Raw genomic sequence first — 24,105 nt, 5'->3', positions numbered from 1 at the left:
TTCTCCCTCACTTCATCCCTCCTGTCCGACACACACACTCACACATGTACATCCTAAGTCTAAAATATATCAGCATAGGTGGAAAGCTAAGATTCTGAAGTATATATTACATTGGTAGAAAATGACCACTGACATAAGCTTAATATATCATACTGCCTCTAGGGCTCTGATGTTTTAAAAAATTACTGAGCTCTGACGAGTAAAATAGATATCGAGGGGAACAACAACTCTCAGATCTGTAAGGCTGGAGCCACAGTTTACTGTAGGGACCTTGATCCCTTTTGAGTGACTGTGTGAGAAAGCATTGCCAAATGCAAGCTTCTCTCCTTGATCATACAGGTCACCATCCCTGGAGGCATTTAAGACATGTAGATGTGGTGCTTAGGGACATGGTTTAGCAGTGAACTTGGTGCTGCTGGGGTAACAGTTGGACTGGATGATCTTAAGGGACTTTTCCAACCTAAATGATTCTATTCCATGAATCTATGAAAAAGTCATCAGTTGATGACTCATCACTGTGACCCCAGAATTACAAAAATAAATCTTCTGTGCACTTACGATACCCTGATTTTTAATAGCAGCTACATACAGGCTTAGTGTATGCCCAAGACTGTAACTATTCAGGAATGATTAAGATAAGGGGTCGTCTGACACCTTTCTTGTCGAAGTCTTTAGACTGCCTCTCTGATGCATGATGTAGTCATCATTCCTGTCCATCAACTAGCAGTATGCCTCCCACCCTCTTGGATGATGACAAGAACGTCCAGTCAAAATAAATAGTTTCCTTCAGTAATTTCAAATATCATGTGAATGGGTAAAGAAATGTAAATCCAGATTTTTAAGAGAAAGAAGCAATTTAAAAGATTTTAAAGAGAAATTTGCAAGCTTTTTTCAGATTTTTTCTTTATTTAACAGCTTTAACCATTTATCTCAGACATAAACAACAACTTTCTGTCTTTATTTAACTAATCAGTTATGTTGCCATTGTTGATAGGATGAGTAAATTATTTTTTAAAAAAAAATCAAGGTTTATTCATGAAAGCATTAGAGTTTTCCATGTTTTCTTTCTGAGTGTCTGGATATACACGCTTAAAACCATTGGGAGTAAATCTGGATCTGAAAAATGTTAATGGAATGTAAACAGTGCAACAAATGTGTTTAGAAACCCTAATGGATATCTGAAGAATGGTTTGTAGTTTTTTCTACCCACATTACCAAGTAGCTTGTAGAACAAAGCTGTTAAATTATCACAATGATTAAACTGTTTATCACCTAAGTAGCTTTTCCCCTCCTTCTATAAATGTCAAGGTTATTTAAATGTCTTTTTACAAATAGGCAATAGAAACCAAGATACAGCATAGTTGCTTAAGGTGAAATTGGGTAAATCTGTTGAAAAGTTAAAAATGGAACCTGGATCTTCTCACTTCTAATTTTGTGTATAGCAACTTTCCAGATACTTCTAGTGAAACAATATGAAATTATTAGTGAAACAAAGTAGAAAGGTGAAACTATTAATGAAACTAAATAGAAAGAATGCAGAGTTTAAGAAGCATTGCTTAGCACACAAGCAAGATTTTGACCACCAACCAGATGGTATAGCTTTTTCAAATAATCTAGTCATAAATGAGTTAGTTAAATAACTGAGTTCAGAGAAAGCTGTCATCTCTCCAAATGTACCTGCTTTCTGTGAGACAGTAGGCATATTGCCAACATGTAAAGTACAACTGACACAATGAACAGACCTTTGCAGAAAGGAAGTGATACAGACAATTGAAAAGCCATGTCACCATACTCTCCAGCATAAAGAGACTGCTAAACATCAATTCTTAGGTTGTAAAACAAAATAATCTCTTTTTTCAGAGTAGGTCCCAAAAAGCCTGAAATACCACAAAACCCAATTACAATCAATATCTGTAATAAAACCCCAAAACATAAGTTTTGATAGATGTAACAGTGCTGGAAGATCTAAGCAGAAAATCCAAACAGTGGTATTTATGTACACTCTTTAATGATTCCTACAGTAAAGATTTGCAGTAGTCTTAGAATCATAGAATGATTTGGGTTGGAAGGGACCTTAAAGATCACCTAGTCCCAACCCCCTGTCATGGGCAGGGACACCTTCCACTACACCAGGCTGCTCCAAGCCCCATCCAGCCTGGCCTTGAGCACTGCCAGGGATGGGGCATCCACAGCTTCTCTAGGAAACCTGTGCCAGTGTCAAACCACCCTCACAATGAAGAATTTTTTTTTTTAATATCTAATCTATATCTACTTTCTTTCAGTTCAAAGCCATTCCCCCTTTTTTTATCACTACACGCCCTTCAAAAAGCCCCTCTCCAGCTTTCCTGTAGTCCCCCTTTAGGTACTGGAAGCTGCTGTAAGGTCTCCCTGGAGCCTCTTCTCCAGGCTGAACAACCCAACTCTCTCAGCCTGTCTTCATAGAAGAGGTGCTTCTGATGATCAGCCCTCTGATCACCTTTGTGGCCTCCTCTGGACTCACTCCAAAACATCCGTGTCCTTCTTATGCTGGGGGCCCCAGACCTGAGCACAGTACTCCAGGGGGCTTTCATGAGAGCAGAGTAGAGGAGCAGAATCACCTCCTTTGACCTGCTGGCTACACTTCTTTTGATGCAGCCCAGGATATGGCTGACTTTCTGGGCTGCAAACACACATTGCTGGGCCATGTTTAGCTTCTTGTCAGCCAACACCCTCAAGTCCTTCTCCTCAGGGCTGCTCTCAATCCATTCTCTGCCCAGCCTGTGTTTGTGCTTGGGATTGCCCTGACCCACATGCAGGACCTTGCACTTGGCTTTGTTGAACTTCATATGGTTTGCATGGGCCCACCTCTCCAGCCTGTCAAGGCATCCCTTCCTATCAGCATGTCAACTGCACCACACAGCTTGGTGTTGTCAGCAAACTTGCTGAGGGTGCACTCAACCCCAGTGTCCATGTTGCTGACAAAGATGTTAAACGGCACCCTTCCCCTGAGGAACGCAACTCATCACTGGTCTCCACTTGGACATTGAGCAGTTGACTGCAACTCTTTGGGTGAGACCATCCAGCCAATTCCCTATCTGTCTAATCCATGTGTCTCCAGTTTAGAGGCAAGGACGTCATGTGAGGCAGGGTCAAATGCTTTGCACAAGTCCAGGTAGATGACGTCAGTTGCTCCTCACTCATCCACCAACACTGTAACCCTGTTGTAGAAGGCCACCAAATCTGTCAGACACGATTTGCCCTTAGTGAAGCCATGCTGGCTGTCACCAATAACCTCCTTATTTTCCATGTGCCTTAGCATAGTTTCCAGGAGGATCTGCTCCATGATCTTGCTGGGCACAGAGGTAGAGGTAAGGCTGACCACCCTGTAGTTCTCCAGGTCTTCTTTATTTTCCTTTTTAAAAATGGGATCTATGTTTCCCCTTTTCCAGTCTGTTGGAATTCATCAAACTGCCACAGCTTCTCAAATATGATGGATAGTGGCTTAGCAACTTCATCCGCCAGTCCCTCAGGACCTGTGGATGTACCTCATCAGGTCCCATGGACTTGTGCACCTTCAGGTTCCTTAGATGATCTCAAACCTGATCCTCTCCTACAGCAGGCGGTTCTTCATTCTTCCAGTCCCTGCCTTTGCCTTCTGCGACTTGAGTGGCGTGGCTGGAGCACTTGCCAGTAAAGACTGAGGCAAAAAGTCACTGAATACCTCAGCCTTCTCCATCTCCTGGGTGACTGGGTCTCCTGTTTCCTTCTGGAGAGGGCCCACATTTCCCCTAGTCTTCCTTTTATCACCAATGTACCTATAGAAGCTTTTCTTGTTGCCTTTGATGTCCCTGGACAGATTTAATTCCATCAGGGCTTTAGCTTTCCTAACCTGATCCCTGGCTGCTTGGACAACTTCTCTGTACTCCTCCCAGGCCACCTGCTCTTGCTTCCACCCTCTGTAGCTTCCTTTTTGTGTCCGAGTTTGTTCAAAAGCTCCCTACTCATCCATGGAGGCCTACTGGCGCTTTTCCCTCCCTGTGTGCTCTCCTGCACCAGCCACCACCCTGCGCCCTGGCTGCCCGTCCTGGTCATAGTGCTCCCGTATGGGAGCTTCCATATGGGTTTTCCATACCCCATGTAATATATGCTGTCTTGCAATATGTACGTGGGCATGTAATTGCTGTCACAGTTAATAGCCTCTTTTAACTTGGGATTCTGCAGATTTAAATCTTGTTATGCTTTCTTCTAAAGCAAACTCTGCAATATTTCTTTTATAATCTTTTATTATCAAAACACCATTCTACATATTATATAAGAACTTTAATCTGATAATTAATTGAATGGAGAATAGCAAAATAATTAACTGGATTAAAAGTAAGCTCTAAAATAGTTTGAATGTGCTTCAAATCAGTCCATGATATTTAGGCTTGTCTTTGCACTTGCAGTAGGTAAAATAAATTCAATCAAATAGTCTCTTGTTTTCATCCTGCATTCTGATAGAAGATATTTCTAATATTTTAGATGTACAATTATTGTAATTATTTATCATATTCAGACTGTTGGAGAGATTTTGTGCTTGCAGCAAGTAGAATCTACACTCTCATTCTACTGGATTTGCATTTTCTTTAATTAAGTTAATTTAGCTAGATCCGTATCTTATCTCCTGAAATTATTTTCTCCAGAAAAATTTGAACAGCTAGTTTCTTAATATGAGGAACTAAAGAGTATCCTCTGCTTTAACAAGTACAGCAAGGAAACATCAATAGCTGTTCCTTGAACAATCCACTATGAAATGAAAAGAGCAGGTGCTGTCAGTCTAAACTTGAAAAACAGACCTGTGCCCCAACATCCAAACCCTGGGTGATACCAGGGGACAATGTAATTTTCCATCCTTGTGAAGGAAAATTTCCTGTCCTTTATCTGTATGAAGGGCTTCACTTCTGCTGTCCTAGACTGCTGCTTGGCAAACCACTTTCTTTTATTGAGGTTTCTAGACAGTCCATGTTAATTCCAGATCTTTGGCTGTTTAAATAGAAAATATTGCCAGGCTAAATGAGCAGATGAATTCATGTGAGCAGTTCAGTGCTTCTTCTACTTTGTAAACTAGAATATGCGGAGGAAACCTATTCCTTTCAAGAATTACTGGACAGTTCCATATGCAGAAAACAATTGCCCTGTCTTACAGACAGCAGAACAATTTGTTTCAGCATCTTTAGCTGGAGTCTTCCTAAATAACATAGGATGTGTCCACATTAGTGTTTTAGCATTGGAGGAGGGAGAGGGAAGGATTCTTTTTGCCACAGTTTTGCCTTGAACCTATACTTGCAGCCTGGCAGCACTCGCTTGGGTGAGACACACCGCTGGTGGCTCTGTTTGAAGTAGTTTTCCTCCTGGTGGAACCAAGGCTGAAGGAACTCCGGGGTTCAGCAATGTGGATGCAGGGTCCTCCTGCAATTAGTGCCCTAGGCTTGTCTGATGCGTGCCTTGAACTGGCTACTGGCTCAAGTTTCACTGCTGGCAGCAGCACAACAGGGACATTCAGTCCTATAACCAGAACGGTGTGCAGCAAATAACTCCTCTCGCTGTGCCACACAAGTTGGTAATTGTAGATTTACCTGTTCTGTCTTCATACACAAGTTACTCTCCCTGAAGTTAGTGAGATTTCAAGGTCAGGAGGACTATGAGTTTGGAACATGACCTACGTTAATTTTTTTTTTTTCTATGCTGAAAAAAATCCCTCACCACAATGATCCTCTTACTTTGAACTGTATTTTTGTAAGCAATTAAACTCCCCAGGTTTGAGATCCAAACAATAAAACAATAATGTATTGGGCACTTTAGAATAAATACAGTATAGCTATTACAGTTAATTGCATATGAGATTCTCAATGAGACCTAGGATAAAACAAAGGTGACAAGCAATTTCCTAGACTGCATTCTCAGCGCCAACACCAATTACGACATTCGAAATCCTGTAAACATTAATAGTAATTAGTGAGCTATGTGTCACTGTGCTTCTTTGACTGATGTCCAGCATGTACTGTCTTGTTGTGTTTAGCTACAGGGAAGACTTACTAACAAATCTTTTAAGAGACAGTCTGCAGCATACATTTGTAGAGGGAGAACAAAATATCCACATATATATATATACAAACTGCTGCTGCTGCTGCCGCCAGCACCTTGAGCATGTTTAGGCCAGCCTCTGGATGTCATTGATAGCATAAATATGGAATAATAATTAATTACTAGGCAATGCTAACTAAACCAGAATGAAGCTGCGTTTATAGCAGTGAGCTTATTCAATTTGGCTCACTATTAGATGATGTTAGCACCAGGGGATTACAAAGCCCTTCAGGGGTTATTCTGCAGTGAAATACCACCAGTTGCATAGTATCTTACTTCTTCTAAAACATAATTTCAAATGTATAAGGTTCACTCAAGCAATAAATAAGAAAAAGAGGATAAACAACCTTACCAGAGAGAGAAATTATAATCATGGTATACAACATAGGTTTTTTTAAGACTAGTTCAGTTACAGTCAGTGATATACCCTCCATGTTATACACTAGTCTCTCCAGGTGGGTGTATGTAAACAAATGGGATGTAGAGAAGGGACCATCAGCTTTGCAACGGTTTTCTTGCAGACTTACAGCTGCTCTTCCTCAGGCCTGTTCCAAGGGGAGAACAACTGCTTTCCTTACCTCCCTCTCAGAATTACAATGAGAGTGTAAAGAAGAAAATGTTGGCAGCAGCCCCTTGTTCCCAGAAACCATAATACCACAGCAGTGGGATACTTAAGAAAAGTGTGGAAACACTGAGCCACAGCTTTCATGTCTTCTCTCCTCCCCCAGGATTTGCTCAGCTGGATTGCTCTCAGATCTGGGGAATTCCTTGCGTTTTGAAGAATTCTGCTCCTTCTAAAGGAAAAAAACAGACACACACAATAGAATAAACTGATGGTAAATGTCTAGCCACTGTTTTTGCATCTTCTGGTTGCCACATTTTTTATTCTTGCCCAGAAAATAATGGAACTAAAAATAGTAAGGGGGGTTTCTTCTCAGCTTCCCAGAGACAGCTACCACCCACTTCCCTTGCTAACTGGAATGTGCTGATGGGATGTGATAATTTTTCAGCTACTTCAGATGAATGATTTTAGGATAGTTATTTTGAACACTTGGCACTTTTTTGTCATCCAACATTCTTAGGTAGATAAGTCACCCACCAGTTTCTACTGCTTATCCTGGTCCATTATGCCCCCCCCCCCCAAATAAATGACGAAAATGAGATTAAAAAAAAATAATCACAGTTCTGATAGTTTGACTATATTATGAAAAAATATAGCTAAAACTGTATTACCTGAACATTTTCTTAAATCTTCTCTTTAGAATCAGGTGCTCGTATACATCCTTCTCTCAGGAAATGTCTGTGATCCTGTTTCCTTTAAATTAACACTAATCCCACCACTGGGTTGACATTTAACAACCTATATTTGCCTTACTAAGTTAGCAAAGATTACTTTTCACACTGTAAATTTCTAACTTCTGCTGACAGTGCATAGCATTGAGGAGGAAATTGATCACGTCCTTATATTTTTAAAAAAGAATCTGTTAATTCTTGTAATTATGTTTTTTATAGCATACATTTATTATTCCAGTACAGCAAAACGAAATAAATGAGATAAGGTCATTTCAAATGGATCGCTATAATACTGGGATAAGTATTTTGAACAGAAGCAGTCATTTATTATTTTATGTAACCACAAACCGTAAGGCTTGGATGTAAAAAAAATACATGAAGGGGTTATATATCCAATTCCCATTCAGCTTCAGTGGGGTACAGTAGCTTCACTTGTGTATTTCTTTGAAAATTTTGTTCTTAGAGGTTGAGTGAAAGTAGTACTACAGAGGTCATGAGATCACATTTAGTGGCTCTGGTTTAGCAGCTTTTAAATCTGACTGACAGCAGGATTACGCTTTGCCCCAAAATTATAGAAACTCAGATGAATATAGGAAAAAGGAATCATTTTTTGAATGACTAAAGTGTGAATGTTAAGAAAAGAGAAAATTTATCACTCGTAAGTGTAGAATTTCATTCACTTAAGAAAAAAACTGACAAAAAAAAAGAAGAAAAAGGGAAGGGGAAAAGGAAGAAGAAGGGAAAAGGACCATGCACGTAATAGCTGCATGTTCCAAACTTCCAGACTTGCGCAAGTCAGGCTGTTAGTGGGTTGCTGAGTAGAGTTACCTCACTGTTGAACACTTTCTCTAGAGGACTTCGATGTACCGGGTGGGTGATTCATTTTATAAGTTTCCTAAACATGGGCAAAACATACACACTGAGGTATACTGAAATTAATAAACAAATATACATCCTCAATATCAAGTAAATTGAGTCAGTAAAAATACAGTTTAATCCCAAGCGTCTGTGTGTGTATGTGGCAAAGGGGAGAAGGGGAGCATGTTAAAAAGGCCTCTCCCTCCAAGAAACATACTTTGTATTGTGCATTGCTGCTACAACTATGTGCTCAGGATTGCCATTATCATAGTCCTTTCAGTTTCCGTCTCAAACAGTATCATGCAGAGATGTGCATTTGCAATCCAGCCCAGGCTGTAAAAGCAAATGTTTGAACTCCTATGCTGAAAAAGGAGCACTAAACAGCAAAATGATGGGATACACCAAAGATAACTAGAAGTTACCCTGTTAGTACTGTTGCACAGTCAGATGCAGGCTAGAGTGTGGAGTGGGATTTACGTTTGAAAACATAAATCCAAGCTTGCAAACAGCTATCATGAATAAATTCCATGGTAAACATTCAGATTAAGCCCAGCACAGAAATAGACATATTGAAATCTTCCTTAGGCTTTTATTTATTCCTATTTGAATGTGTATTCTATCAAATCTCTGCCTCTCAATTATGGCTTCCTTGCTGATAACAGAGGCACATTTCTATTTGCTAACCTACACAGGAGGAAAACATATTCTTTTTATTATTTATAAGAGTAAAGTGCTGAGAGGCCCCAACAAAGCAGAGGCTCTTGTTGCCTGTTCACTATGAAAATAGAGCACGCTGTATTCAGAAAGGCTACTTTCCACTTAAGTCGTGGGCCCACTGTTTTCTCTTGGCTGCTTTTTAGGCAGTTTTCTGCTCAGTGCTTTACTGACATCACACTTGAGACGTGCCCTGCTTTCTCTGCTGATTACAGACAGGGGATTAGCTAGGATTTTAACTGAATATCAGTACTGAAAAAGCAACTGAAGGAGCAGGGGAAAAGCAGCACTGAGAGATTTCTCCGAGATCACACCCCAAGTGACTGGCACAGTTAAAGAAAAGAGCCTTAGTTTTCACAGTCCCCAACTAATAATCTATTCCAGCCAACTAAACCATGCTACTGTCTCTAAACACCATCCCTGCATCAAACAAGTTTGTATCAACATATTGTAGAGTAATATCTGATTCAGAGGATTTACAACCAGACATCTCCTATGCCAATTTGTATGTTCACAGTCCTCCTTAGCTAGGGCTAAGTCCTCCCATTACCTTGAACCAAGTGTGTCAGCATCGTTCCTTTCACTGAATTCCTGAGTCAGGAAATGCTCTGTAAAAGCTTGCTTTTTTCCCTTTTTTTCCCCCAAAGATTAATGGGTAAGAGAATATCCAACAGTCAGGTTGTTAAACTCAACAATATTAATATTTATCTCAGAAGTACTTAAGGACCTGGCCTCTATCTGTTGTCATTTAGTGGGAACAGTACTGCTTGAAACCTTGTAAAGGGGGTCTTTCCTTGTTAATCATGGGTAGCTATGCAACATTTCCGTATCTAACATTTTTTCTACTCCTGTCCTAAGAAAACTGGTTTTATTTATTGGTAACATCTCAGATTTAATAACCCTGCCATGTGTGTGCTATTTACAATTAATCCAAGTTCTTATGTGAATATCCACTTTGAGGTGATGTTTCTTTTAACATCAATGATGTTATGATTGCAATAAATACACTGGGATGGCTGCCAACCATGGTTCAAACTATTGGGGCTGCTACAGAAAAGTAAGGATTGCTCCTCTTTTACAGCTTAGGGTGTTTTATACTGTTGAAGTCCAAAGACTTGTGTATTTCCCAGATGCGGCTGACTGTTTTATCTGTCATGCATTCCACTACACTCCTTTACTGATTGTTTCACTGCATCTAGTTTGCTCATATATCTTTGAGATAGCATTTTAAGGCACTAATCTTACAGCTTTCTGATCCATCTTGCTTACTGAGAAAATAAAAAGGGATTTTTACATGGTAAACATACTAGGTCTTGATGCAGCAGTGATGACTGGAGAGAGGAAAACAGCAGAGAATGGAGGGACTGCACCGTTTCTTTGCTCCTCCATCTCCCATACAGCATACATCATACTAGATGCTGTTAACAGGGTTGGGGAGAAGAAACAGAGAATGGAGAGAGAAAAGTGAAGGGAAGGGAGAGGGCTGAACTTCTCTCTATACACTGTTAAATTTACCCTTTGCAAAAATATCGCACAAAGTCAGCAAGACCATCCAGAGAGGAAATCCATTGTGGGAAACAATTAGGGATGCTGCCCAAGAGAACAGGGCCTGGCAAAATAAAAGGCAGTACTGATTTGGGGGTTTGAATCCTCCAGTTCCCCTCCTCCCTGGTTCTCATGATTCTGAATGAAACATTAATACTGCTTCAGATGCTTCTTCCCTCCAAGGCCAATCAGCTGCTCGGCAGGGCGTGAAGCGCTTGTTCATTTGAACAGCTAACGAGGGAGTGGAAGGACAGAGCTAATTTTAAGGCTTTTCCAGCACTGCTGAAGCTCACATTTGCCTTGACACACAGGGAATGACCTGAAGAGCTGCTCTCCACTTAGGAGTAAGAGAAGTGGTGCTGTATTAAATCTGCATAAACAAGCCTGACTTGTCAAAAGAGGTAATTTTTCACAATACGACAATAAACATAGTTTTAAGATTGGACTAGACACCTCGTCCTGCTTAGTACCATGGCAACAACTACCACTGGAAATCCTCCTTATAAAGAGGGGTACAGAAAAAAAGGAGGCAGAACAGTCAAACCACAGAAAATGTCAAATCACAAGACTTCCATTTTAACAAAATTCCTGTTCCTTCCTCTCTTGGTGCACTGAGCCTTTAGGATGAGAAGTGAATTCTGAGACTGAATTTTTCATGTTCTTGAAGGTGAAAAATTGCTTCCCTCCAATTTGGGAAGGAAAAAAAATTGAGGTGGCTGAAGGTATTGCTGGTTCTGTTGCTATTAAGGTCTGTTCTGATTTCCAGCACACACACACACACCCCCCCCAAAAAAAAAGAAAAGAAGAAAGAAAAATACATCAGAGGAAGAAAGAGCAGTTCTTGTTCACAGTGCTGGGTCTCACTTGTACCACTACACCACAGAAGGACAGATACAGTAATTACAATCAAATTTGTCTGACAAAGCTATACCTGTGCACTGCACTGCTATTTTGGGCACTGCTTTTAGCTATTTCATCAACACTGGCTCAGCAGCAGTACGAAAGAAGTCATCTTGACTAGGCAAATCACTCCTTATAACATAACGACAACAGAACAAGAGACAGGTAGAGAATGAATAAGGTAGGGAGGAACAAGACATGAACTTGAGAATGAGAGCAGATCTAAAAGCGTTACACCTTCTGCAGTTAAGAGAAGCTGGCAGGAACAGTGATGCCGCTGCACAGGAAAGAGCCGAGGTGGCAGGTTTTCCTTATTAGATCAAGCCATGATGGCCAAGCTTTCTCCTTCCTGCTTAGCCACAGCCCTACCATCAGTGTCAAATCATGCTTTCTCAGGCAGGCTTACCAAACTTTGAACCCTCAAAACCCCCGAGAAAACCCACCCAAACCAACAAAAAAAAGCAATAAGCATCTGATGGGACCCCAAGACAGGCAGAGCATTCAGACAGATCTGCTTTTATCTTTTTTCTACGGTATACTCTCCAAAGAAGCTCAAAGGTCTTTTAAATTCAGAAAAATGCCAAATTTCAGTATAATATAAAATAGAAATATAACTTCTTGCAACAGAAGTATAACAAGATATATCCACAACTTTTCCTGTCTACTATGCCCCTGTAGGCAGGTCCTCAAAATCCCAGGTTTCCACTCAGTTAACTCAAATTTCCGAGTGACAGCAAATCTGCTTGGAGCGTTTTGGTCTCTTAGGAACATGAGTGCTGTCTGCCTCTTCTAAGTCTTGGCCCCCTGTTCTGCTCCTCACATCCACCTCCTGAGCAACACAAGCAGCACGGCTGTACCATGAGGTATCACCCCTCTTTCTTTGTGGAACCGCTATAAATTTAGAACAAAAAAATCAAATGAAAAAAAAAGTTTGCCAGCTAAACCTAATTTCTGGTCTCTTTTTTCTTTGTTTTGGTTTTGGTTTTTTTTCTTTTGACTCATTAATCATCCATAGTATTTGTCAATTTAAAAAAAAAGAGAGAGAAAAAATAAAAGTTTTAAATCAGTCTTTTGTTACCGTGGATGCCTTAGTGGCATCTGCAGAAACAGGAGCCTTTCTTGATGGCATGATCTACTGCAGAAAAGAGGACAGTTATAGAATTAAACAAAATTGGAGCTATTAGTTTAGATTTGTGTCTTATATTACCCGAAGCAAATCGGTAAAGCTTAAAAAACCAGGACTGATAACAGAATTTTCTGTTCAGAGCTTTCCATATTTTTTTAAGCAATACCAGTTCTGTTTTCTCTTGTATTTGGTTGCTAATGGACCTAAAAGCTCTTTTCAGCAGGTAAGACTTGCCGTAATGGCACTGCTAGATATCCTGCATCAGTGCTACTATGGGGAATAGAACAGCACTCAGCAAGGACCAACTCAATACCTGTTTTGTTTCCCTGTAGCCAGACTCAGGAAACACTGTCTTCCTTGTGCAGAGAGACCTTAGCATAATGAATACTTGAGATCACCCTATTTATGGTAGGCTTCCCCAAAAAAGAATTACTAGGCATTAATTTTGTTCGTTAAACTTCTCTAGGGGAAAAAAATAATAAAAACCCTTCTCTTTTAAATGGGTAAAACATCTGCTACAAATGGAAACACCTCATAAGACTGTTGGTCTCGTTGATCATCTTCTGATTAGCATTGTACATTCCTTTCTATATATTATAGCACAAGATATATATATTTATATAGTTACCAAATTACAAGTTGTAATTATTTATATTTACAATATTATAGATGTGAGAAACACCTTTTCTAATATCTTAGTATGTATTAGTGAAACCATTAACTCCAAAGGCATGAGCCTCTTGCAAACTGCAAAATAAGTAAAAAGTTTTAAAAGGGATCTCTAAAGTGAACTTGATATAGCTGTGGCCAGATTCTCCATGAGATAATCTGTGTGTAACATGGGTCAAACATTATACATTCATTAAGCAGCAATACAATTACATTCTGAAATTACACTAAATGTGAGGAGGAAACAAACCATACTGTTGAGGTCAGAGATTTAAAATAGAGATGAATTAAAAATATTAGAAATATGGGCAGTAAACAAAATGAGATGCTGCTTGAGAAACGGACTGGGAACACCCAGATGAAACAACATCTGAGACACAGGCATATACACACACAATCTAGAAAATGCACAGAGAAACCAGACACATAGTAACCTGGGCAGGATTGAAGAAGACTTGTTTACAAGAAGAAACTTTAAAAGATAAATATTTACTGTTTTGTATGCGCACAAAAAAGGTCCATTGCATGGGGAAAGGAAATATTTGGGGAGTTTCACAGACAATAAGATAGAATAAAGAAATTTTGAACAAACTTCCTGATGGAAACATAGCAAACTGAGGAAACTATTTCCAAGGCAAGTCAGTAAGGCTTCCTTTTTGTGTGCCTGTAAAACTAAACTGGAGAAAAAATAAAAAGTCAGAAAGTATACTAGAAGGAACGATCCTATTTCAAATCTAATTATTACTTTACATGCCCTTTGAAAGTTTTAAGTCCAAAATCATTACTGCCTGACTTTTTTGTTAGTATGGTGGAATTACTTCAATAATCTAAAAGCTTTTTCTGACAGATTATATATTCTTGGACTCTTCCAACGTTTATCTTTGGTAGATAACACGTCAACTGTAAGTTGGCTCAAGACATACAGACACATATGCCAGTTTCAACTGCATCCACTGTATTTCTGAATTCCAACTAACCATGGGAAGTATATAAGATAAAATCCTGTAGCATATGTGTCTGCCAGGGGAAGCCAAACTGATGTTACTTGGCTAATAAATGCCTAAAATAAAATAAAAAATGCAGCTGAACATATTGAGCAACTTAAATCACACAAGATTCAGTGTGATTACAATAGCTAATGTAACAAATGTGCAAACCACCAGCTGTTATACATAACATTTTCTCTATGTGACAGAATTTGTTCTGTACTCTCCAAATAAATACTTAACAGTACTACAGAACACACAGAAAAGATTTATTCTGTGAAATGATGAACTTTAGGAATTACAGATTCTATAAGTTTCAACTGACCGCATTTTTTTGAAAAGTCCTTCCATCTGTAATTAACTATTCTAAATTCTTATCCCTTGAACTAAAAATTATGTTAGCAATATGAAAGGGACATAAAGCTTTAGACCAAAATAATCTCTTTTTATCTCTGTGGTCTAAGTAAAGCCACAGAAGAGCTTAAATTAATGACAAAACATAGCAAAAGATGTACAATACAATGTTTTTAAACACAGCTTTGCACTAAATCAACAATGGTCATTATTTTCAGCAGGGGGAAAAATAAAACCTAGAAATGTGGTTTTAAACATACATACCTAAACTGCAGTTTATGTTCAGCCTCTGCTTATAACACAAGAAAGATGCTATAGTGCTACACAGCCTCAAGACTGAATTTAACTGGATCTGCTGTTATGACAGCAATAATTTTGGACTTATATTTCTAGGTCTCTGAATTGTCAGTGTAATTAAACTCTCACAAATTGGTTTGGAAAGGAAATTTCCAGAAAGCTATCTGGGGGAACATGTGGCCGATCATTTGTACTTGGGTCACTAAATGTGTGGATCATACAAAATCGTAACAATTCAGAATTCTACCAGTACTGAAAAACGGCATTATTACAAACCAGGTTCATGGTTTTTTTAGGAATTAATGACCCATAAATCCATTACAGTAACACCTCTACTTAAGTGATCAGAGCTTGGTGTCTCCAAACATAAACTGTTGCCTGAGCAAAGCTCATGGATATTTCTTTGGAAACTGTAACTAGCAAATTCTTCCCCCTGTCCGTCCGTCCTGTCCCCCCCTTCCCCCCCCCATCTAGGAGGAACGTGCAAATCCCATTGAAATAAGGGTTATGACAAAGGTAATGATAAAGTTTTAGTGGTGAGCACAGTTGTATGTACAAGGGCTAAATTTAGCCTACTGTTTTTCATGAGCAAAACTGGCATTTAAGATGAGATATTAGGTGTAAGAGAGACTGTATGCTATTTAGCTATTCTAATTTTCAAAAGGTTGATGCTTTTGTCATTACTCTTTAGGTTATTTTCAATGATATGTATTTTTGTTACTCACAGTTCAAAATAACCATTTTATTTAATGTTCACCACACATTTGGAAAAGCCTTGCATAAACTGTGGGGCAACTGTAGACTTAACTGACTTCTAATTCAATTGGTGTGCTATTCTAACTTTTGGGATTACTTCACAAATCTGCTTGCAATGACTTCAGTAAATAAGGTGTTTATATATATACGCACATACAATGAGTATAGTATACGAGTAAACATACTTTTTTCATTAAAAACAAAGGGGTATAGCTGGCATCAGTCTATTTAACACAAGCATAACACAATGTTATGCTATAGTTTCAGTGCATTAGTGCATACTGTAAACAACAGACTTGGGTATAATTTGCACATAGGTGAAGAAGCAAAACCAAAATGAAAGCCCCAGAAGGCTCTTGCTTTCCACACCTATACTGAATATGGATGCAGAGGCCAAGAAGGGCTAGAAGCCACCTTCCTCTTGTCTTTTTCTTATACAGTAAAACTTGCTCTTCTTCCCCCAATGTCCCAGAGCAGCTACAGGACAGCAGTGGCACAAGTCTTGGTCAGAGGGTCTACAAAAAACCTGCTTGTGTTTGTCTTGTCAAGTTAGAGGAGAGTACTACTACACTGAAGTTGCTTTGCACTACTGAAAAATATAAATTGATTTCAGTAGCGTAAGGATCTGTCCTTTCATGTTTGAATAGTATTTAATATGACATTGCTCCAACCTGATCCAAGCTCAAGATCAGTTTTATTGTAAGAATGATCTTTGTAGTCTTCCTTTTCTCTGGTTCTGAAGTGTAAATTATAACTTAAACATCTATACATCTAAACATCTAAAAATCTATTCTAAGAAAAAGTTATACGCAGCTATAGTAAAGCAAAATCTATAATTTAAATCAATTTAATTAGAGCTTCAAACTGTTAAGCACACAAGGTAGTCCCTTTTCTTTGGATAGAATTTGTTCTTTTCTATACTTTGTTATTAGTTTTGGTAACTTTGTTATAAGTTTAGTTATCAGTTTAAAACAAACTTCCCAGGAAAAAGCAATGCTAAACTCACTATGACAGCAAAATCTCTGAGAGGCTGTTTGTTTAAAGGGTATTAAACTAGCAGAGCATCTTAGAATACAAGGAACAGGAACTAATTACTTTTGCCTTCTGCAAACTTGTTCCTGCCTTTTCAAAACAGAAAAAAATTACATATTTTTAATCTAAAATACATAACATCACTGTATTTTTTACAACTCTTGAAAGAGCACTTTGGTTCTTGAAACCCAAAGAACCTGAGCTTCACACTTCTTCAGTCATTTGATATCATGTCAGTGAACACGATTCATACTTGTCCTCTGTTCCTCTGTCTTGCAAAGAGTTTTGCACTAGCATGACATACAGAATACTATCAATTTGGACTGGCAGCGTTTCACATTCATTTTGCAGGAGGAACACAAAATTAAAAATACAGAAAGCAATGGCTCATAATGAGTAAAATAAAAATAAAAAACATAGTGAAAGTAGTTTCACCCACTCAAATATTTTTGTCTTCACAACTTGTAAATGTTTTTTGCATTTATCTAGATAAATCTAGATGTGCTTAGCATCTTGATGAAACTCTGCAGCATGGTATGTCCCTGGAAGTTTGGGGGGTGTGTGTGAGAGAGAGAGACAGAGATATAAAAATTAGTAAGTCATTTGAGTTACAAAAATTTAAAAAAAAAACTCTTAAGAAACAAGACTGCTTTCTGAAGATGGGGTTTGTTTTTAAACTCAGTTCTGAACTAAAGGGAAGCTTGCTGAGATAGTACTATTTAATTGCGAGTATTTGCTTCCTCGGGAGTGACCAGTCTATTGCCATGGTACTCCCCACAGAAAACCTCGGCGCTCACATTCCACCAGTGGGCTGGGAGGCCACAGTTATGCCAGTCAGGCCTGTTTTGTTTCTTCGTGCTTTTCTCTTTCCTGAAGTTGAAAGTATACATTAAAAATAAAGTACTGATTAATAAGATTCTTAAATTCTACTGCAAGGTCATTACTGCACCTTCTCATACATTGCATTTTCAATAGTCATCACATTTACATGCCCACATTTTTTAGTTTCTTGATTGTCAACTACCTTTACCTCCATAAAGTACTAAAATCTGACTTTGTCACTGTACACTATTGATCTCATATTTATGATCTGTAGCATACTTTATGCCTAATGGCCATCACTATACCCACAATATTCACCGTGTATTCTGTTCTAGCATCTAGTAGTCAATTTTAAAGCACATGATTCAGAATAGTTTAAGGCCTTACTGGCTTATTCTCAAGATCTGCAATCCAACACAAGAGAAATGGAGAGCAAACTTTCCTTTTTATTTCTATTCATTTTTCTGCTATGAAATTAATGGAAATTCATTATGATTAATGGCCTAGACTTTTTTTTTTTTATATCCCTTACCTTCGTAAGAATCTTTTTTTATCCAGTCCTCAGGGTCATAACAACTTCCTCTGACCTTTTTAAATTTTTTATTCCAAGTTTTCAAGGGTTGCATACTTTCTAACTAGAGGAAGAAAAATCAGTCTGTAGAATGTACTAAGGAGATGAAGTTTTGTGCAAGGCAGTCTCAGTGTGCAACTCTTATACTTTTCCTTTATAGGACTTAATTTTACTGATACTCAGCAAATGCCAGCAAACACAGCTATGCATTAGGCACTTTGTTGCTACACCTAGCAGTCACTGGAAGGTATGCAGGCAGCACAAGTTGCTGCAAAGTTGGCAAAGTACTACAACAAAAGGCAGTGCAGAAATTCATCCAGTCTACAAAGAACAATGTCAGCCTACCACTGCCATCTCTGGGAAGCTGGTTCTTTAAAAACAGATTCAGTACAGAATAACAACAAAAATAATCCCCAAAAGGCTCAGAATCACCTGCACCCAAGAGCTACAACAACAACTAGCAGCAAAAGCTTTGAGGTTGATTTCTGAAATTTCTGAAATGCAACTCTAAAGCAGTGAAATCGGCTCTGATGGAAGTGTAATTCACAGTCACGTACCAGTTAAACCAAGAACAGGGCACTAGCTCCAGCCACCAAAATACTTTCTTCTGCTCTTCCACACCAAACTCTTAAATATCCTAAATCAAAACCATGTAACTCTTCCTTCTGACACCACCCCTCCACCCCCACCCAAATGTCCATCTATTAAAAAGTCCAAAGCCACATGTACCATACACCCTTTCAGGCAGGCTGGATTCATGCCACACCGTTTTTCAGTTGCAAAGTTGCAAGGTCAATCTGTTAGGGGAATAGTCCACAAGGAAGTGCAACATTTTTGGTCCAAGTTCCCCTTTCAGTGGTCAGCCTCTCCAGTAAGATTTTCTGCCTTCATTTTTTTTATTTGGTGGTGGGGTTTTTTGTTGTTGTTTTGGTTTTTTTCTGGGGGATGTGTGCTTTGGGGGAATTTTTGTTTTGTTTTGTTTCGTTTTTCTACACACGTCAGCACGATTCTTCTAGTCAAGCAACTCTTATTCCTAATCTACAATATTTCCTTTATCTGGTGTCATGGGGTGGTATTACATGATCTTGAGTGATCATTTTCAAATGACCATATGACTAACATGGGTTTCACTTGAATACCTCTAAGAGGCCCATATGACTGTCCCTTATGAATATATTACATACTTGGTGTGCTAAGACTTAGCAATTTACCCTCATAAGCCCCTTCTATGATACAGGAATATTACCAACATTTTACAAATAGGGAATGGAGAAATGGAACAGGAAAAGATCCATCTTATTAAGGTATCTAAATGCTTAAGGATGCCTATTGGGATTTTCAAGGGTACTCTCTGACATACAATTCATATTAACTAATTGATGATTTTTCACTAAATGCCTAATTGGCATTTTTATTTTCTGAAAACCTTTAAAATCTGATTCACCCATGTCACCCTTTAAATCCAGCAGACCAGTATGTTAAACCTGGAACTCATTAGTCCTTAACTTATGCTCTAAGCACTGTGGAGTACTTCTCATAATAGGGCAAATTACTTGAAAAATAAAGATGCTGTGCATACCACAAGTATCTAGTCCCCTCCTGTCCCCTTTCTCCTGCCCTCCCAGTTTAAGTCACGCACCAATACTCAAGACAGCAGGGAGCCATACAACCAACTGCATCAGATGTCAGGCAAGAAACGAGTGGGTCTCCGGGGATCTGGCTGCTCAGTGCTGGGACTGAGGGGCACCAGGAGGTTGAGCTTGTAGACAAACCCCAATATCAGGCTCAGCAACCCTTCAGCTCGCTCCCTCCCTCATTAGGGTTTGAATTTTCCAGTAACTTCTGCACCTGTACAGCCCCTCTACCACTCATATAATGGAGCCAACGTACGTGAGTGGCTCAAATGAAACATGCTGTAAAATCATCTGCATCCACCATGTAGTTGGGTTTAGGCAAGTAGCAACTTCATTGCAGAAAAACTGCTATAAGCATGGGCAAATGTTTTAATTCCCATGCAAAAGCTAATAATGTATGTTTTCTAGCTGCACTTTTCTCTAACAGCTGTACACATTTTTAGATAGCTCTTTCAGCTGGCCTAAGAGGAAGTTACTCGGTTTGGCTAAGCCACATCACCTTCACATGGCGGGGGGGGAAGTTACAACAAGGATAGCTTCCATCTTTTTCTGCACGGGTTTTCTTCACACTGCTATGTTTAGATGACTAGTGGCTGGAAAGTGAATGGATCAGCTGTCAGGGCTTTTTACATTTTGCCATTGTTAAGTCAATGAAACTCACTATGTAAATCAAGCTGGATTTGGTCAATGTGCTAACCTTTGATTGTAAAACATATTACTTCTTTCTGGAAGTCACGTATACCATCACATGCCAGGACTAGCTAAACAAACCACACGGGCAGCCAGTTTATTGGGGCAGTAAATGCATTTGAATCAAAGAAATATAAGAAAAGATAAGTTAATAAGTTCCTGACGTTGCTACTCTACAGAAGTGGTTTCCAAGTCAGGGCTTATGGATAACATGTTGCCTGCTAGACCCTCTGAGACTGGCTGCAGCTGCAAAAAATAAAAATGTTAAAATTGAGGCCAATGGGAAGATGCTGCCTGCAGCATAATTGCTCACTGTTGCTGCACATTGGCTGGCAAAGGTTAGGGACCGCTGCTCTGTGTAATTGAGCAGGTTTGTAACAATACCGGGAGGCTGTTGTATAATACCGGTTTAAGCAAAAGAGGTAGAAATAAATACAGACTTTATTTTTTTTATATGTCTTTAGGTAAAGATGATAAATTTTTACTGAGCACACCATGTTTCAAAAATGCTCCCAAACAGATGCTAGGTACACTTTTTGCCCAAGGCTGATGGAAAAAAAAGCAGGTAGCTTCTGAAAGAAATCTGAAAAGCTGTTATCCAAGTAGCTGAGGTTAAAGTCTCCACATGTATTTCATGTAATTTAGTATTCAGAGTGAGTACTGATTTAAGTAGGCATTTTTGGAATCATCACCTGATATACAAATACGTGATTGATCCCTTGGTAAATGAAAATTACAGAAAATCACAGGTGTCTGTCACCAAAATTACTGCTTATATGAACAAAGCAATTAAATCTGCCTACATGAACAAAACAATTAAATTTGCCTAATTTTAAAGAATCCTTATCAAACATTGCATAAATCACTTTAATCTGAATATTTTTGAGTGAGAAGCCAGAATGGCTGCAAATGGCTTTAGATACAAGTGAACTGAATGTCAGAAAATTCCTTACTCATTCATTGTGATAGCAGACCTTTTTTCCCCATTTTTGTTTTATTTATTTCTTGGTTTTACTTGTTTTCTGCAGGACTTTTAGTATATCCAAGTGCTTGTCAGGAAGTTGCAGTGTTACTTCAGATTCACCAAATTACAGAAACATATTTCACAACAGTGTCGTTAGACTGCCCTATGCTAAGTGGACTGATTTATTTTACGGAATATTAAAGACATTGATACTGTGCTGTGATGATCAGCTAATCTAACAGCCAGGCTTTCCAGTACTGCAAACGTTTATCGACTTCTCTTTTAACTCTCTAAATTTCTCCCCATACCAAGCAAACTCAACTTGACGGTGTAAAAAATGAATATAATAAACTCTTACTTCAAATTGCAATTTGCCGTTCCCTTACGGCCAGGGATGTACGGAACGGAACGAAACGAAGCCTTCAGCGTTCCCGTGAGGGAGGGCTCAGCTGCCTTATTAAAAGGCTTCCTTACGTTAAAGTTTGTAAGTCAGTGGTATGCCAAGGTATGGAAAGGCAACCCCAGTGCAGGCACACACACACGCAGCCAGCCTGTGTGCACCCTGTCGGACGCACAGCACCCACCTGCTACAGACACGCGAGAAATGGACTTTTTAGCTTGGGAAACACAGAAGCGCAAAGTTAGGCTTCACGGTGGGTGCTGCGTTTAAACTGAGGACCGACACACACACACACACCACCCCCGCCTTTGCACTTAAGGATGGCGAGGGCCCCCGGAGCACCGGCGCTGCCCCCGGTCTTGCGGGGCGGCCTCGGGGCCCGGCGGTGCGGAGCGGAACGGTGCGGAGCGGTGCGGAGCGGAGCGCCGGGGCCGCGCCGGGGCCGCCCGCGGGAGAAAGTTGCCGCCCGGCCGCGCTCGGGCACTCGGCGCCGGCCCGCGGCGGTCGCTGCCACAGGCGGCGTGTGCACCCCCCGCGCTGCGCCCGCTGCTGCCGTGTCCCCGGTACGGGCGGCCGGCGGCCGTGTGTCCTCCCCCGGCCAGACCGGGGCCAATGCACCCCCCCACCGCGGGTCCCCCCGCACCTCGGGGCGGCCCCCGCCGTGCCGGCAGGCCTCGCCCCGCCGCAGCCGGCCTCCGAGGGATGCTCGGGGATGCTCAGCCGCCTCCGGTAGCCGAAGCACCGGGGAGGCCGCCGGCGCCCGCGCTCCTAACGGCGGCGGCCGTACCTGAGTCGGTGAGGCGGGGCCGGGCTCTGTCCCGCAGGTAGTAGATGAAATCCCGGCAGTTCTCGTTCTCCACCGCCCCGACGGAGCACAGCTCGGCCAGCAGCTGCAGCGCTTTCTGGCAGATCTCGTCCTCCCTGTCGCCGGGCATCGCCCCGCAGCATCCTCGGGAGCGGAGCGGAGCCCTGCGGTCAGGCGCCGCGCCGCTGCCCGCCGCCCGCCTGCAGCCGCCCGCGCCGCCGGGCCGCCGCCCGCATCCTCCGCCAGCGGCGCCCGCCCCGCCGGGCCGGGCCGGGCCGCCCCCGCTGCCGGCTTCGTCCCGCCGCCTCCCGCGCCGCCGGCGGGGGCGGGGGTCCCACCAGTTGAGCGCGGGGGCGGGAGGGCCGGCGCCGCGGCCGCCTGGCGCAGCCCCCCCCCGGCGGCAGCGGGCGGGTGTCCGCCGTGCCTCCGCCCGCCCGGGCCGGCCGCCGCCCCGCAGGGCAGGGGCTGCCCCCGGCCCCCCCGGGGACCCGGCCGAGCCCCCCCCCCTCCTTGGGCCGAGCCTCTGGGCCGCGGCCGCGAACTTCAGAGGCGGCAGCGGCGGCGGGGAAGGATGGTGCTGAGCGCGGGTCCTGATGGGCAGCGCCCCGGCCGCCGTCCCCCCATCACCGGCCAGGCCGAGGCGTCCGCTTGGTGCCAGCAGAGCGTCGGTGCCGTGCGCGCTGTGCCTCGGTGCCTACCCCTACCAGAAATGATGCTGTTCGCCCGGTTAATTGACTTGAAATTATCTGTTATAAATAATGCGTGCCCTCGCTGCCTGAGCCTAGCCGGGGGGTGGATGCTGGAAATTTACTCCGGGCACAACAACGTTCTTCAGCCGGCTCCTTTTGGCCCGGGCCGGGGCTTAGAAAGGGTTAAAGTACCGGTGAGCAGCCTCAGGCCCCCCAGCCCCGGCCCCGGCCCAGGGTCAGCAGGATTAGTGCTGCGGAGGCGCGGAGCTGTCTGCCATTGAGCGCGTGTTTATCCTGACGAGTGGGAGATTTGTGAGGTGCTGCTTCGCTTCCTGGGTTCGTAGGCAGCGAGGCTGGTGGGTGTCATGGGGGGAAAAGCTGAGAGCTGGCTGCTCCATTTAACTTAATTTTTTTTTCTCTTTCTCCCTTTTATAATAGTTTAAGCGAATATCAGAGGCCATGATGAGCTTGGAAAGTTCAGACCAGTGTGGATGTTCAGTCTGCTGTTTAAAGACTGGTGATAACAGCTCTAGAAATAGCATAGATGGCAACATCTAGTAGAAGCCTCGTGTTTTTTAAGGAAAAAAGTATAGCGTTGAAGTAAGTTAGGATGTATTCCGCAAATGAAGTGGATGTTAACAACAAAAGTTGTTGACTAGTATAAGTTGTTGTCTCCTAGTGCTGTGGCAGCATTGCTTATGTCTCAAAGGCATTACTTCTTTTCATCACTTTTGATGGAAAAATGATGCCTGTAAAACGTGACTGTATAAGCCAGGTATAACGCCATCGGTAAACAGGCAATTCTTCCACGCTGGCTTGTTAGGAATTCATAACAGATAATGAAGTGGTATGCAGCTGTTAACAGTTGTTGAGGTCATATTTTTGAAACCCAGAGGGT

General features: G+C 41.4%; 1 protein-coding gene across 3 annotated transcripts in view; it reads right to left on the bottom strand.

Annotated features, from left to right (window-relative positions):
* Nucleotides 1-22,928, bottom strand: part of SYT9 (synaptotagmin 9) — a 72,212-nt gene extending 49,284 nt beyond the window's left edge. For all 3 annotated transcript variants that reach the window (XM_056354926.1, XM_056354927.1, XM_056354928.1), the window contains exon 1: nt 22,501-22,928. In XM_056354926.1, the coding sequence (XP_056210901.1) occupies nt 22,501-22,648 (148 nt within the window). In that variant the 5' untranslated portion in view covers nt 22,649-22,928. The remainder of the gene's footprint in view (nt 1-22,500) is intronic.
* Between the last annotated feature and the right edge of the window lie 1,177 nt (nt 22,929-24,105).

The sequence above is a fragment of the Falco biarmicus genome, chromosome 10 (assembly GCF_023638135.1).
Source record: "Falco biarmicus isolate bFalBia1 chromosome 10, bFalBia1.pri, whole genome shotgun sequence".
In the NCBI taxonomy this organism is placed as follows: domain Eukaryota; kingdom Metazoa; phylum Chordata; class Aves; order Falconiformes; family Falconidae; genus Falco; species Falco biarmicus.
This window is presented reverse-complemented; position numbering and strand designations above follow the sequence as displayed.